Source organism: Lupinus angustifolius, chromosome LG15, assembly GCF_001865875.1.
Source record: "Lupinus angustifolius cultivar Tanjil chromosome LG15, LupAngTanjil_v1.0, whole genome shotgun sequence".
NCBI lineage: Eukaryota > Viridiplantae > Streptophyta > Magnoliopsida > Fabales > Fabaceae > Lupinus > Lupinus angustifolius.
The window spans coordinates 1,678,277-1,694,080 of NC_032023.1; the positions used below are offsets into that span (position 1 = coordinate 1,678,277).

The window sequence follows — 15,804 nt, forward strand, 5'->3', positions numbered from 1 at the left end:
AAAATCTAATTTTATTTTATTTTTTTAGTTTACCAATTTGTTTCAAATAAAATGGTATAGTATTGGGGGAGCACACAAATTATGTCAGTGGATGTACGACCACTAGTAAACATTGTGATCGATTGAAAAAAATTATTTAAGTTAAAAAATTAATAATTAATATTTTTTCTAACTAATCACAGCTGATGGCTCATACAGTGACTTAACTTGTCGGACAAGAATTGTGTAACCATTATTATGAGGGTGTCATAGAAATCGAAATGTTAACTTTATATATACATTTTACAAATCTCACTAGAACCAAGATGAATTAAAAATGTGTGATTGTGTGAACGATCATTTATTATGATGGACAATTATGCATCTCAAAAAGAATTAGTCAATTTCTCATAAAATAAGAATTTCAAAACAAATATATTTAAAAAGATTTTAGATGACTTGCTCTTTTAAAAATTGGAATATGATAAAGTAAATCTAATTTTTAACTTTATATGATACATTTAGTAAGACCTAAAATTGAGAAGATTTAGAATAAATAATTTAATTTTCAAATATTAATACAAATGATTATATTTGAATAATTATTAATTTTTTAGGGTTTTGAGTAGTTCGTTTGCATTCCCTCCATTTTCAATTTCCAATGATTCAGGAAAATATTACTATTGGGCCGGGTCAGCCCATGAAAATTTCACAGCATTTTTGTTGACAAAAAAATAAGTTGAAAGAACCCTAGTGGGAGCGATAGTGTTGATCATTGTTGTGGTGAAGAAGAATTAGAAGAAGAAAAGGTTTGAGAGTTTTTGAGATTGAGAAAATGGTTGTAAGGCTTCGATTATCTCGATTTGGTTGTAAAAACAAACCATTTTATAGAGTCATGGCTGCTGATAGCAGATCCCCAAGAGATGGAAAACACCTTGAACTTCTTGGTTACTATAATCCCTTACCAGGTTCCCTTAATTCTTTCATTTTCCTTTCATTTTCCTTTCATTTGTAGGATTTTGTAGGATTTTTTAGAATGGTGTCGTTTTTTTGAGATTCTGCTATTGCATGTTGTGTGTTTGTGAAAATGTCTGATAGAAATATGGTTTTATGTGTGTTTTGTAGTTTGAGTAAAGGTTACAAGAAAAACCAAGCCTTTATCCCACTAGGTGGGGTTGGTTACATGGATTGAACGATGCCATAATGATATATCATAAATCGTGTTCATTGACAAAGCATTAAGCTCCTTCCTCTACGGAATGGACTAGCTTCCATTGAGCAAAGGTTACTTGAGATAAATTTTGTGATGATATCTGTTCTGAAAGTTTTATGGGTAGGACGATATGGTCATGAAATCGTTGTGTTTATGTAGAGAGGAGAAATCATGCAAACAAAATAATTTTGCAAATGGTGGAATTGAATTTAAGAAATTTAGTTTCCTTACGTTTTTTAAGTCTCTGAAATTGTAGAATAATTTATCCAAACACAACCTTAAACATATATTGCACTTTGCAGGTCAAGATGGTGAGAAAAGAATGGGTCTCAACTTTGATAGAATCAAGTATGTCCCTTTCTTTACTTTTTAAAAATCTCTTTAAGTTGGCAATTTGGGGTAAGTTAGTGATAATCAGAGCACTAAATGTTCATTTGGTTTTTTAAGCTCAGAGTGGCTTAGTAATTATTATCCTATCATACATAAGGCCTTTGTAGGGGTATTATGTTTAATGAGATATAATGTACTAACATCTCATGTTTCGATAATTGTAAGATTAGAAAAGTTGGAATTTAATTACATTTTTTTCCATTCCAAACAAACTCTTATTATATTTATGGTAGTATTAATTTTAATTTTCCTTCTTTAGATATTGGCTTTCTGTTGGAGCTCAACCTTCAGACCCTGTGGAGCGTCTTCTATTCCGAGCAGGGTTACTGCCCCCACCACCAATGGTAGCAATGGGACATAAAGGTGGACCACGTGATACGCGCCCTGTTGATGCGCTAACTGGACGCATCCTGAATCAAGAGAAGCCAGCTAGTACAAGCCAAAAGGAAGATGATGGTGAACATGACACTACTACAACCGGAAACCCCTAAATGATGTTTAGGATGTCCTTTTCCTAGTTTCATTGACCATTTTATTGTAGGTATATCTCTAAGATCTACATTTTCAACCAGCTTATGATTTAACTGAAGAGAATAATTGTCATATGCTTGGAGGTGGGTTTTTGTGTGGAATTGTGGGTGTAACATCCTGATCATATATTTACCCTGTTAAACATTACATGTAATTTGATCCATTTGAGCCTGTGGTGTGTCTCGGCACAATAGTAAAATTGCTACCTTGTGACCTAGACATCACAGACTCACTGGTAGAAACAATCTCTCCATTTGTGAGGCTAAGGTTGTGTAGATTTACCCTCCCCAAACCCCTCCAAGTGGGAGTCTTTTGCAATGGACTGCTCTTTTATGTGTTTGGAAGTTGCATAGAATATAGGTACTTGGAAAATGGTTCATTTGATTTCTGATTTATTCCTTTACCCACCCCCAACATAGATGTCTTTCATAAAGCATATTATTTAATTCATCTGCTTTTATAACTTAGGTTGATATTTCTTATTTTGCTTACTCATGTACCATAACTAAACTATGGGTCAGAATACTATGCTTGTCACTTAATTGTTTAATAATGAATTAAGTCACTGAGTTCTAGACTTCTATGGTGAATTTTATGGTGGTCTATGTGTAAGTGTTGATATTTATGGTCCTTCAGTGTATGACTATATTTGTTTGTGGGGTTGTATATCATGTTAATTGAATGTTGGAAATAAAGCATGAAAATGTTGGAAATAAAGATAAGTGTATCAACTTGTTATTCTCCATATTAAGTTTCTTCTGGTGATGTCCCTTGTATGATTTGTGTTTCCAATACTATGTTTCTAGATTTGCAACCTTTTCTTCTGTTTATTTGTTTATCTTTGAGTAGTTATTCCAAAACTAATTTAGGCTTTGTTATCAGCACCTTTAACACTATTACTCTTCATACATGTCCAATTAGGTACCCTGTTAAATCAAAGTCTCATTACTTATGAGATTTACTGATTTATTATTTGTCATCTGCTAAGTACAACTTTATGCATGTGATTCAATGTTATTATTAGATCTGCTAATCTTTTATATTATCATGAAGAATCTATAATCAATCATATCATATGGATTGATGAAGAACATACAAGAACCTAAGCTTATGTTGTCTTTAACCCAAAGAACAAATTAAAAATATAATTATGTATTTATAATAATATAGTATGTACATCTGCATGGAGGCCTTTTGTGTTTACTAAACCAAATACATGAATGTCATATATCATGTGAAATATAGATGTTGCCAAATAGCCTAGTCAAAAAAGGAAGTTGTGTCATGAACATTAAAATAAGTATTTTCAATAATTTTGTTGTAACTTATCATTGTTTTAGAATTTAAAATAATGATGAGAGCTTTAAAATTTTATCAAATCATATCAATTATAGTAAACTCAAATAAAAATAAAAATTATCATTGTTTTTATGCTAGACACAAGTCTCAACTAATGTAAAAATAAATAGATAACATAAATAATAATTATATCTTATAAAAATATATAGTAATTATAAATGATTTATTATAATTTATTAAGCAATTAATAGATGACTAAACAAAAATAATCAAAAAATAACATTACAAGTCATTTTTAGCCATTGATTAGATTTTAACTATGAGAAAAAGATGTATAATTGTAAAAAAAATTATACATTGTCACTGCATCATTTATTATTCATATTTTATTGTTATTAATTCTTCACAAAAGTAATACAATTGAACTATAGCACACGTTAATTTGAGTGCAAGAACTCTCCTCATTCTTCTTTTTCTTGTATAAAGGAGGGTGCACATCTGCTCTCCTACAATGAGTATCACTTCATGTGTCATAACCTTGTGATTGGTAAGAAAAATAAGCTTTTAAATGCGACTCCATTTTTTACACATTTCTACTAAGCAATGACAAGGGTTAGTTTTAATAGAAGTTATGATGAAATCTTTTACCATAACACATCTTAATCTTGTGACTCCAAAATATGTTTTCACCTTCCTATTAATTGGTACTACCAAATTGTACTAGACAATATGAATAAGAAACCCAACAACTAAAATGATCTATGATAAAGAAGATATTATAATACATGTGAATTATATTTGGATGTAACTAAACTTTTGTATGTGTGGGATGGTTAACTTTGACATTTTCATGTAGATTTTAACATCTTCACAATTCCTTTAGCCCAAAAACCCACTTGATATGTTCAAATTGATTTGAAAAAATATATTTAATATAAAAGTTAAATAATTAAGTATTCTTCTGACTAACTACAACAAATGACACATGAAATAACATATTTTGTCAGATAATAAATGTTTTTTGTGTAAAGAGAATTAGTGGAAAAAGTAGGTTGAGTAATGTGTGCTATGGATAGTGGGTAAAAAATGAAGCATAAAAAAATCTCTCTTCTCTTCATATTCCATAGGACTTGAACTAGTGTGGTATATAGAAATGATCCTAAAATTAATTTTGGTACAAATTGCTTTATTGAAATTAGAAAGTTATTAATGATACTAAAATAAATAAATAAAAAGGTGAAGTTGTATGTTTTGCAATTTACTTTAATATATATTTGTATTGTCTATATAAAGTTTTTATATAATTATTATATCATTCAATATTTATTTGTATTTTTTATGTTTAAGAGTATCAATTGATGATTACATATAAAATATATATGATTCAGTACATTGTGAGTAAATTTTTTTTTTCTCTTATCAATTTATGAAATTGAAAAATTGGAGTTTATGTTGGACATTAATATTTAGTATAAGATAATAAAGTAAAAGGTCCATCTTAGAGTTCACATTGCACCTAAATAATGTTGGCCTGCCCCTATTGAAGGTCACAATGCCAATTTTTCCGGTAAAATGTCACACTTGCAACAACAAAAAAACCCAATTAATCCTTTTACCCAATCAACTATTATAATTTAGCTTGTAATAAGGAAATAGATTTCATTTAATTTGGTTATAAATGTTTTTACTAAATGATTTAAAAGTAATAATTGGTTGATGAATACCAATGATTCCATGTAGGTAAAACAATATATAGAATTGGGGTTGGTGTATATTTTTTGTGAAATAGAGCTACTTCAGTTTTGGTAACAAGTTTAATTTTTTTAATCAACTTATCCAAACTTTAATCATAATAACTCTTAATGGTAAATACTCAATACATTCCATTTCAGTTCTTCAAATTTTGTAATTCTTTTTTGCTTTCTTTCTTTCTCATTTTACTTTTTTCCACTCACAATATCTCAATTTATATAAATAAAAAACCTAACATGCTTCCGACCTAGCTATTGTACATTTTCACTCTCGTTCTCTCATACCTAATAGCCTATTGTATTGTTTGTCATCCTTGATCGTTTCATTATCCCTCCCATTCGTGATTGTAACTCTCTTCGAAAAGTCCACCATCTTCGCATATGAACTTATAACTCTCTCATTCATGTAACAATTTTTGCCTTTTCGCTCCCGACCTCTCATTCAAATTTATACTAGGTAAATTAAAGTTGATGTTCTTGTGTTTTTTATGATTGATGCTCTTGTATTTGTGTTTAATGATCTTTATAAACTATTTTATGTTCTGATTGATTTATTTATTTTTATTAGATTTTTTTAATTTGTAAGTCAATGACCTAAATCAAACCAAAGTGGATCTATTTGGATTGGTTTGTTCAATTAATACCCTTAGAACAACAATATCTAAACCAAATAAGTCGGTTGAGTGCTTATCTTTGACACAAACTAAATCAAATCGATAAGTTGTGTCCTTAAGATTGAGTGTAAAGAGTGAATTTAATATCTTCATTTAGATTATTCAATATATTGAGATCTTGATCTTCCTTTAATTAATAAATAATGTATGTGCATATTTTCTCCCTCATGTTACATTCAAATAAGGATGGAAATGAGTTGAATTCAATATAGAATAAAGTATATTTTTAAACTCAGTTTGATTAAAGTTTTTGAACTATTTGAGCACCTAATGATCTAAAATTTATGCAACTCATTTATTCAAATAATGATAATTCACGCTTATTAAATTTAAAAGCTTGTCTCTCTTTATAAATATATATATATAGAGTAAAATGTTGATATTCATTCTCTAAAGGTACAATGAACATAAAGTAGTAGAAAGTACTTATATGAGACAAAAAGTGTATGCATATATACATATAAATTGACTCAAGTTTCACTTATTTAACAAATTCAAATTTCAATTCATGATTATCTAATTTGGTTTATGAACCAAATTTATTGAGATATTTAATTAGCCTAATCATAAATTATTTTTAAGTTCTGCAACTCATTTTTAGTCTTACACTCAAACTCTTTCAGTCTTATATTTGTATCATTGTGTTTATGCTTTACCACTAGGGTTTTTTAAATGAATGGTAAAATAATATTTTTGCATTACATTAATCCTTCATTCTCTTCCTGTTTAAATTTCGGGTTACATTAATTTGCATTCATTTCTCTTCCCTCCCTCCCCTTTCTTTACTCTTTGATCTCGCTCCTTCCATTTTCCTCATAGCTCCCAAACAAAGTCTTAGGACATGTTTGAGAGTCTTGTTTTAGAGGGAAAGGAAATGGGAGGAATGACTTTGGAAGGTATCCCCATTCTTTGGGAGTTGAGGAAAAGAGAGGTAAAAAAATAAAGATTTTATGGAGCCATCTAAAACTCTCTACATCTAATTTTCATGGTTTCCTAAATTTGGGTTTTTTTTTCAAACAAACGTGTCAAATTAGCTAATCTCTTTAGCAAAATTTTATAATCACATTCTTGTCTATTTCTAATTGTTTATTTAGATTTTTAATGGAAAAATAAAAAAGTTTTCTTCTATTATCATTACTTTAATCTTTTTCCATCTAAACTTCACACTCCCAAATAAAGGAGAAATCTAACTTCATTTGACTTCCTTTCTTCTTCCCTTCCTTCTCCTTGACCACTGTCCTTCTTTTTTCTCATAACTCTCAAACATAGCGTTAGAGAATCATAAATTATTTTTTAAATGTCTCAACTCACAATGGAGTCTTTATGAACTCACCTATTAGATTTTAGCATATCTCAGTCTTCTTAATTACTCAGTTTTCTTTGTCAATCTCATATTCTAAATAGTAATAATAATTTCCCAACAATTACAATATTATTTTTAGTCTCTATTTTGGTGTCTTGTTGTTATTGCTTAATCATGTTACTATTATTAGTTAAGAACTAAGCAAACATGTTACCAACACTTCCATTCAAATCCAACTAGTTAATTTTGAATAAACTCATAATTAATTGTTTGAAATCGGACTTGATTAAAAGTTAAGTACATTTTAAATCTCAATGCCAAATAAAATAAAATAAAATAAAAAATCAACCAACCCAGACCTTACTCACACTTATAAGTGATATATAGTACAAGACTATGAATGTTACAAAACGCATGAAACCATGCAAACAACATGTTTAATCATTGTCTTATCTGGATAAAGATCTGCTGTTCTAAATCTCATCCCAAACTACATTATATACTATTTATTTTCACTTCTTCCAAGAATTAATGATAATTAAATATGAATAATGATAATACAAACACATTATTAATGTATATATTTTTTCTCTTATTATTATTATTACTAACACTGTGAAGCATAATATAGCAGAAACTTTAAATAAAAAATGAAGAAGTATGGAATAATGGAAATGGAAGGTTTTGGTGAAAACAGTAATAAGTCACAGTTTGCGGTGAAAACGTTTGAGATAGTGGAGAACCCAGAAACCAATGCAATTGTATCATGGAATGAAACGCGGGATAGCTTTGTCGTTTGGAATGTTCAATCATTCACTCAAAACATTCTTCCCAACTATTTCAAGCATAGCAACTTTTCAAGCTTCATTCGCCAGCTTCATTTCTATGTAAGTCCAATTTCACAGTAATTTCCTCTTTTCTATCTATCTCACATTACTTTTTTATCATAGATATTACATCGATTATTCATATTTGATTATGATTGTGTATAAATTTTTATATCGATAATATATATATATTACATTTTTTTATGGTTTACATATAGATACACATAGGAAGGTTAAATGTTTTATATACCATGTAATATAGATGATTTACAAATTAATATACTCATAAATCTTTCAAGTTCATTGTGAGGATTTTAAGTATATTAACTTTATTTTGCATAAACATCTTTATTAACCGAATGGAAAGAAAAAAATTGAACCCATAAAATCATTAGTTGGGTGGAAAGATAATGAGAAGGATAATTTTTAAAAAAATTGCACTTGTTGACAAATTTGAAGTTACTTACTATATACTAATTACCTTGCTAAATTCATGTAAAACAAATATTTAAAATGATCCTATAGAAAACGAGCAGGAAGTAATAATTAAGTGTTGCATGTTGATACTTTTTGTAATTTACTGGTAACAATTAAATCTAGTTAACATTAGTGAGTACAAGAAATTCACTTAATATTGGTGCATATATATATATATATATATATATATATATATATTATTTAGAATATTAGTCTTCCATATTATCTCCATTGTGAGAGCAAGATGGTTTTGGAAACAAAACAAAAACATCCCACATTTTTTAATGGATTACACTAATTTGTTTACATGTAGTTAATTAGAAAAAACAGGTTAGATTGTTCTTTTAGAATAAATTAGTGTAATCTAAAAGAACAATCTCAATTTATTTTAATTTCTTTACATGGTGTAAGGTGCAACTAGATTTCTAGAAAGACCACCAAAAAATCGAGAGTTCGATTCATGAGAAAGAAACTGGTTGGGAGTAATAGTTATATACCCAAAATGAATTAGTCTGTATCCATACGATGAGAGATACAATTGGTAGTACACAAAAAAACCATTCCCAACCCATATTTTTTTGGAAATAAATTGAGATTCTTTTTGCAAGAATTTAAATGTGAGATGTTATTATGGAGAATATTTATTTTTAAACTCTTTACAACAAGTATACGAGTTTATCTCTGCTTAGATATTAATTTCTAAATATAGTTATGTTTAAGACTAGTCATTAGATTTAGCTAATCCTAATTCTTATTCAGTCTTTTATAAGGACTGTTTCATAAAGTAAAAAAAACTTTGACAGGTACATAATTTTTATAAAGAAAAGAAAATATTTGGACACACTAATAATCTTATTGTATAAAGCTGGTTCTTTTCTGGAGGAACTTGATTCAAGTTTTTTAAATTAAGTGATTAATTTTGACGAATGGGATCAACTGTCTCATTTTCTATGTTTCATTGTGTCCCGAGGTAATTGAATGTTGACGACACCTACATGAAAAGAAAATAAAAAAATATACAATAACATTTGTATAGTATTTGATAACATGTGATTAGTTTGATACATAGATACAGTAAATTTTGGGGACAGAGAACCCTGATTCAATTTGGACACTAATAATTTTATGTACTAATGTGATTGTCTTCATTTTTGGGGTGTTACATTTTATCGTGTTTGACCGTACTGCGACTATTGACGAATCTCTAAATCATTAAGGAATTTCATTGTTATTAGTGGTACAACACATCTTGAACCAAAAGTTTGTTTATCTTTTCTAGTTATAAATCATTTAAATTTTCCCCTTATATCAGGTTACTTTAAACTTGAATATACCACCACGTTGGTTCCATAAAACTTAGTAAGAGTTCACATGAAGCATTTATCTCTTAAGCTTCAACACCAAAAAATGGTTGAATTTTGGAGTTTCCGTTTGAAATATTGAGCTGAGTATTGAGTTTGTTATCTGTTCAGAGACATAACTTCACTTCATTGTGATAATGTTTTTGTTTTGGCACAGGGTTTTAGGAAAGTTGATTCAGGGCGTTGTGAATTTGCAAATGAAGGATTTAAGGGAGGGATGAAGCATTTGCTGAAGAACATAACATGTAAACGCCCCAAGTTTAAGAAACTGCATCAAGGGTCTTCCAATCTAATGGATCCTAATCTGAAGGATGAAGTTGAGCAGCTGAAGAAAGATAATGCCTTTTTGAAAGTGGAAATTGTGAAGCTGAGACAGAAGAATCAGAATTTAGATAATCAAGTCAGTAGTTTTAAGGAGCGAATTCGTCGCGCCGAGTTGAATCGTAATCAGATGACACATTTCATTGCTAGAATGGATAAAATGAAGAAATTGGTTGCTATGTTGCACCAGAATGGACAGGAAAAAGAGCAGCATGACAAGGTTGGAACACAGTACCAGAATGTTGAACATAAACATGGTATTGAACAATTGTTTTCATTGCAATCTGAGTTCATTGAAGTAATGTCTGGGATTTTGAAAACTAACAAGGTTGTAAACCAAGCTGCTTCTCCCATTGGTTCTACTTGTAGTGAAAGTTTGCATGATGAGTCCTTTGATTTTGAGGGTATGTTGAAAAAACTACTAGGAGAGAGTTGTGCTGATGAAAAAGTAGATGCAAATCACTCATGTATAGATATTGAATTAGAGTTATTCTTGGGTAAGTCTACAGATTGGACCGGATTCGGCGGCGAAATTGGTAAGGGAAACTAGCAAGCTGCTCCTGATTGATACCTTGTGACATTGTAAAATTGCTCTTATCTTTGTTTTTTGGTTTTAAAAACCCTGTCCCAGATAGTTTTATGTGACATTTTATGCAGTGTCTTTTTGGTGGGTTTTAAGAATATGTTTTTGTTGATGCTCTGATGCAGTACAATGATGAAGAACAGAGTTTTATAAGGCTCTGAAGTTTATCAACAATAATAATTATACTTAGACTTCATGTGTAGCTTATATGATTGATTCACTTATTCCAATGATGATGATGACGACGACGATGATGATATGGTAGACCTATCAAACTCGTCTTAATCCTCGTCATTGTACCCTCTTCGCTTGACTAGTCGTTCTTCGGGGCTGTCATTACGCATACATGGTAGCTGAGATAGATCATCATCATCCATATTCTTATTTGCCTGAACCATTTTCACATTTGGCTGATACCAAACGACGAGAAGGGTACTCCATCACTTCTCTTTTCGTTTCTTTTCTATATACTATTACTTTTATTATTTTCATTCACAACACCAAACAAACCTTATTCGATGACATAGAAGAGTTTAAAATATGTGCACTGACAGTGTAAAGTTTTTTACACTATCAGCATATCATCCACCATTGATCCATTAATTTGTATTACTTTTGTTTGAGAGTCAATGATGGATGATTTACTGACAACGTAAAAACACTTACTTTCAGTGTATACATATTAAATCCGACTTAGAAATCTAGTCCACATTATGCATAAAAATGTTCAATCTTATTTCAAAACTAAAGGCCTTGGCAATACCAATAGGCTTATAAATATAAATGGCGAAAGGATTACAACCCTTACAAATAGATCAATATTATATGATGTAACCAAAAAATAATGTGTGAAAAGCTAAAGAACAAAGGAAAATTAATATGCTTCAACAATTAGGAACAACATAACATAATTTATTGTAATCTCTTTCTCAAATAAATCTAAAACACAAGGGTGATGGCACATATTTTCATATGTATATAGATACATTACAAATATATATAAGCATGTACATTTTATCTCATGCACATAACTCTAATCCAACAATCAAATAGTAAAATTGTTAGCTTTCTTTCTTAGGATGAATTGCATGCAAAACAGCTTCAAATTCTTCTTTTACTCTCTCAAGGACATTGGGACCCTTAACTTCATTGGGAGGAGTACTCTCATCAATGTTATCACTTGTTCCATGAGTTTCTTTATTATGATGGTGTTGTGGCTTATCATGGTGTATGATGGCTTTAATCTCTTTCTTAGCTTTCAAAAAAATATTTTCTTCAATTTCATTCTTATCTGCCAATACAAAATGCCTCTTATCAAGTCAATAATTTCTAGGCCATGAACTCAAATATCAAACTAACAACTCAAGATTGAGAGATCTTCAATTATTATCTCTAAAGGCATGACTTATTTTTGCTTTCACATAACATCTAATGGAATTATTCCTATAATAATTCATGGGAAAGATATGTTTAAGGCATTAAAAAATAGATAATAAAGTATCCCTTGTATTAGAAGATAAGTTATCTCTTCCTGCCACTAAAATTATGACATGTGTATTATTATTTTTTGTTTTTAGAAATATTTTTGTAGAAAACAATTAAATATGACAAATGTCGTAATTTTAGTAAGTGAGTGAGATAACTCATCTCTTCTAGTAATATGAGTAAGAATCTTCTCCAGTACTAGAGATGCAAATACTACGAAATCGATCAAAAGAAAAAACTGAATATTATACACTTTTATCTTTTTATTTATAATAAAATCATATTTTTGTCATTAAAATTAAAAGAAAAAGCGAAAACTTCTTTATCCCAATAAAAAAGATGAGCCTATTATGCTTCTATAACCACAAGTATGTAGTCATTCAAAAAATTAAGAAACCCATAACCAAAGATTCTCAAAACATTGTTAAAACAAAGTAAGAATTATTTCTAACCTTACACATTCCAAATGACTAAGAAGAAGAAGAAGCATTCCAAATAATTAATATACCTGATAGAGAGCTTGGGATTTGTTCTTTATGTTTTGACTCAGCCATTTGATTTCCATAGCTATACCACAAAACAGTTAAAACAACTAAAAATGAAATCAGAGAAATGAATAATTCAACCACTCATTTTGAGTAAAAAGAAAAGGGTATGAACATGTGAACCTTGTTTCATGAGTTGAAGCCTCTTTCTTGTGATGAAACACTTGAGCAATGGCTTGAAACTCTTCTTTTGCTCTCTCAAACAAATTTGGAGCCTTAACTTCATCCAATGATGTATTGTCATCAATGCCATTATGAAGTCCATGAGTTTCTCTATTAAGATGTGCTGGAGATTTCTCATAATGCACTATACACTCAGAATCTTCAATAGCTCCTTCAGGCACATTCAATGATCTTTCATCTTTATCTGATAGCAGAAAATATAAAATTCAGATACTGTTCATAGTTTATGTATAACTTCCATGCATAGTAATAATAATACAACACCTAACGATGCCTCTCTAACATCAAAACATGAGACATGTGTTCCATCTCTAACATCAAAACATAAAATCTTAATGTTTCTGATAATTGCGGGAATTTACGGTTGATATCAATTGTGTTTGTGACATAGTTTTGATGACTCTCAAAACCTTGAGAGATCAATATATCACGGACCCAAATTTAAAACTTTTAATCTCGACGTAACAGTCTCGTGACTTAGAAGTATGAGGCTTAAATCATGGAAACAATCTCTTCACACACAAGATCTATGCTTTCTAGAATGATCTTCCTATACCCTACCAGGTGGAGATCTCATGAACTATTTATCTTTTCGACATCTTTTCATAAATTAAATTTGAAACTTAGATAGTAAGCCCGATATTACAAATCTCAAATCCCAAATCCCTACACCAAATACCCTTAGCAGTTAAACGGGCAATAAGATAAATCTATAAAAAAAACTAAGGAATAATAAATTTCATATTACAAGTTAAATACAAATTGGTATAGAACACATGCAAGCAATTGTAAATTAAAATTTCAACAATCCCAATCTCTGAACAATAATAAGGCTCCCAATTTCATAGAATGATCAGAAATATTATTTTATGAGATTAATTTCTCTAAGATCATATATTATAAATTATACCTGGCAAAAAAGAGTTTGTAGATTCAGCCATGATGTATATGAGTTGAGGATTGTAGAGAAAATATAGTGAATAGATTTGTTTGTTGAGAGAGAAATTTAAGAATTTGTGAACACTGTTGTTGTCAGAGTTAGTTGAGAAACCTTAAACGCATGAAAAGTGAAGCGTGCGTTTAGTATTCAGTTCAGAAAACGGCGTAACTTGTAATAATTGGAATAGAGGATTGATACTTAGATTATTTTGATTGGACTTGATGTGAAAGTGGATCCACATTTAGGCCCATTATGGCACCAACTTCAAACCCAATAAAGGTTCCTACCATTCATTATAGCCTATGTTGTGTAATATAGTTTATCAACGAATAATATCTTCAAATTTATTTTGGTCCGTTGAGTTTAAGAAAATATTCTTGATGCCAATCCATCTCAATGTTCCATATTTTTTAAATATATATTTCTTACAATTAAGTATGATTAAAAGATTTATTGACTTAAATCCCTAACAATTTGAAATATTTGCAATAAAATACATCAATTTTCTTACGACCCATTGTGAGTATTCGGGGAAGAAATCGAATCAACACAATATGTTAAAACAATATATTAATTTGAACATTATGGATAACTAAATCATAGGATTAATGTAATATGAAATTAGAACTAAAGTTACAAAATATGAGAACTCAAATGACAACATACCAATACTCAAAAGTTCACACAAAAATAAATACAATAATTAGTTATTAGCTGAAAAATGAAACTTAAATGGAAGCTCACACAAAGTGCACAAAAACTAAAAATTAAATGGTTTTCTATCAATCTAAGATAGAAAAAAAAGTAAGGAATGAGGATCATATGATAAATTGTGTGGATATGTTGTGTGAGCTTGTAGGTATTTGAGTTATGTGGGCTGAACATAATGGGTATTGATAGGTACTTATTCAACATTTCTTGATATATAACTATAAGGGACAGGTCGGGTGACCCAGACATAGACCCGAACCCTTCCTTTTTTTGACGACTGCTTTGTCCCTTTTAACCGGGTATGTCATTTTTAATTTATTTGGACAAGTCAGACTCGTCCCTAAGTCATCGAGTTAAGACGAGTCTATAGATCAGACTGGATTTTGCCCACCCCTACTAAATTGTATTGTATGGATGACTATTGGCTGTTAGAACTGGTGGTTGTTGGAAATAAATATATTCCTTTTTACTATTGGTGATATTGTTTTTATATAGATAAATAAATAGTTTTTTTAAGGGAACATTGTTGTAATAGTAAAGATTTGAGTATGGGTATGATAAGAAATAAAAGGTTGAAACTTAAGATGTCTATATATAAAAGAGTTGTCAAAAAAATTATCTGTGGAAATTGTCAGTTTGCTGTATAACACTAAAATAAAAAAATATCATATATAGCTTAGCTTGAGTATAGTTTGAGTATTTAAAGGATCATTTATTATATTGTGTATAAAGATTTCCATCATTTGATAGTTAAGGACTTAGCCATCTAAAGTGTAGAAATTATTGAAAGGTATTTTATATTTCCTAATAACATTTTTACATATATCGTCAAGAATTTCATCTAATCATCTCTTCTTGAAAATTATAACGTCAAAAAAACTTTCCGTAATGATTAGGATATTGGTTTAATAATATTTAGTCAGTAAATAACTCATTTTATGATTGAGATGAGAATATAACAATAACGTTATCAATGATTATCATTGCTTCATTCTCTAGCCAAATCCATAACACATTAATATAATGTTATATCTTAACCATTCTTTAAACCCTTTCATTTAAACATATTCATTTTTTAAAATTAAATCTAGAGTTTAAAATCTACGAACTGACAATGTAAAGTTTTTTACACTATCAGCATATCATCTATCATTAATTTGTATTATTTTTGTTTGAAAGTCAATGGTGGTTAACAAATCAATGATAGATGATTGTTAACAATGTAAAAACT

General features: G+C 29.5%; 3 protein-coding genes across 6 annotated transcripts; 2 read left to right on the plus strand and 1 right to left on the minus strand.

Moving 5' to 3' along the window:
• On the plus strand, window positions 703-2,508 carry LOC109328746 (30S ribosomal protein S16-2, chloroplastic/mitochondrial). Its single transcript, XM_019562351.1, has 3 exons — window positions 703-947; window positions 1,495-1,540; window positions 1,842-2,508. Exons 1-3 carry the CDS (start codon window positions 815-817, stop codon window positions 2,071-2,073), a joined length of 411 nt encoding a protein of 136 aa, XP_019417896.1. The 5' UTR covers window positions 703-814; the 3' UTR covers window positions 2,074-2,508.
• LOC109327631 (heat stress transcription factor A-1-like) lies at window positions 7,809-10,676 on the plus strand. Its single transcript, XM_019560805.1, has 2 exons — window positions 7,809-8,027; window positions 9,963-10,676. The coding sequence occupies exons 1-2, from the start codon at window positions 7,809-7,811 to the stop codon at window positions 10,674-10,676; spliced, it is 933 nt and encodes a 310-aa protein (XP_019416350.1).
• LOC109327826 lies at window positions 11,576-14,014 on the minus strand. Of its 4 annotated transcripts, none has more exons than XM_019560994.1 (5): window positions 13,842-14,014; window positions 13,084-13,112; window positions 12,863-13,035; window positions 12,703-12,761; window positions 11,576-12,000 (listed from the first exon to the last, which is right to left on the minus strand). In XM_019560994.1, the coding sequence occupies exons 1-5, from the start codon at window positions 13,861-13,863 to the stop codon at window positions 11,771-11,773; spliced, it is 513 nt and encodes a 170-aa protein (XP_019416539.1). In that variant the 5' UTR covers window positions 13,864-14,014; the 3' UTR covers window positions 11,576-11,770. The 4 variants fall into 4 exon arrangements, with proteins under 4 accessions (XP_019416539.1, XP_019416542.1, XP_019416541.1 ...); XM_019560997.1 differs by having other exon boundaries at window positions 13,084-13,106; window positions 13,833-14,014; XM_019560996.1 differs by having other exon boundaries at window positions 12,863-13,112.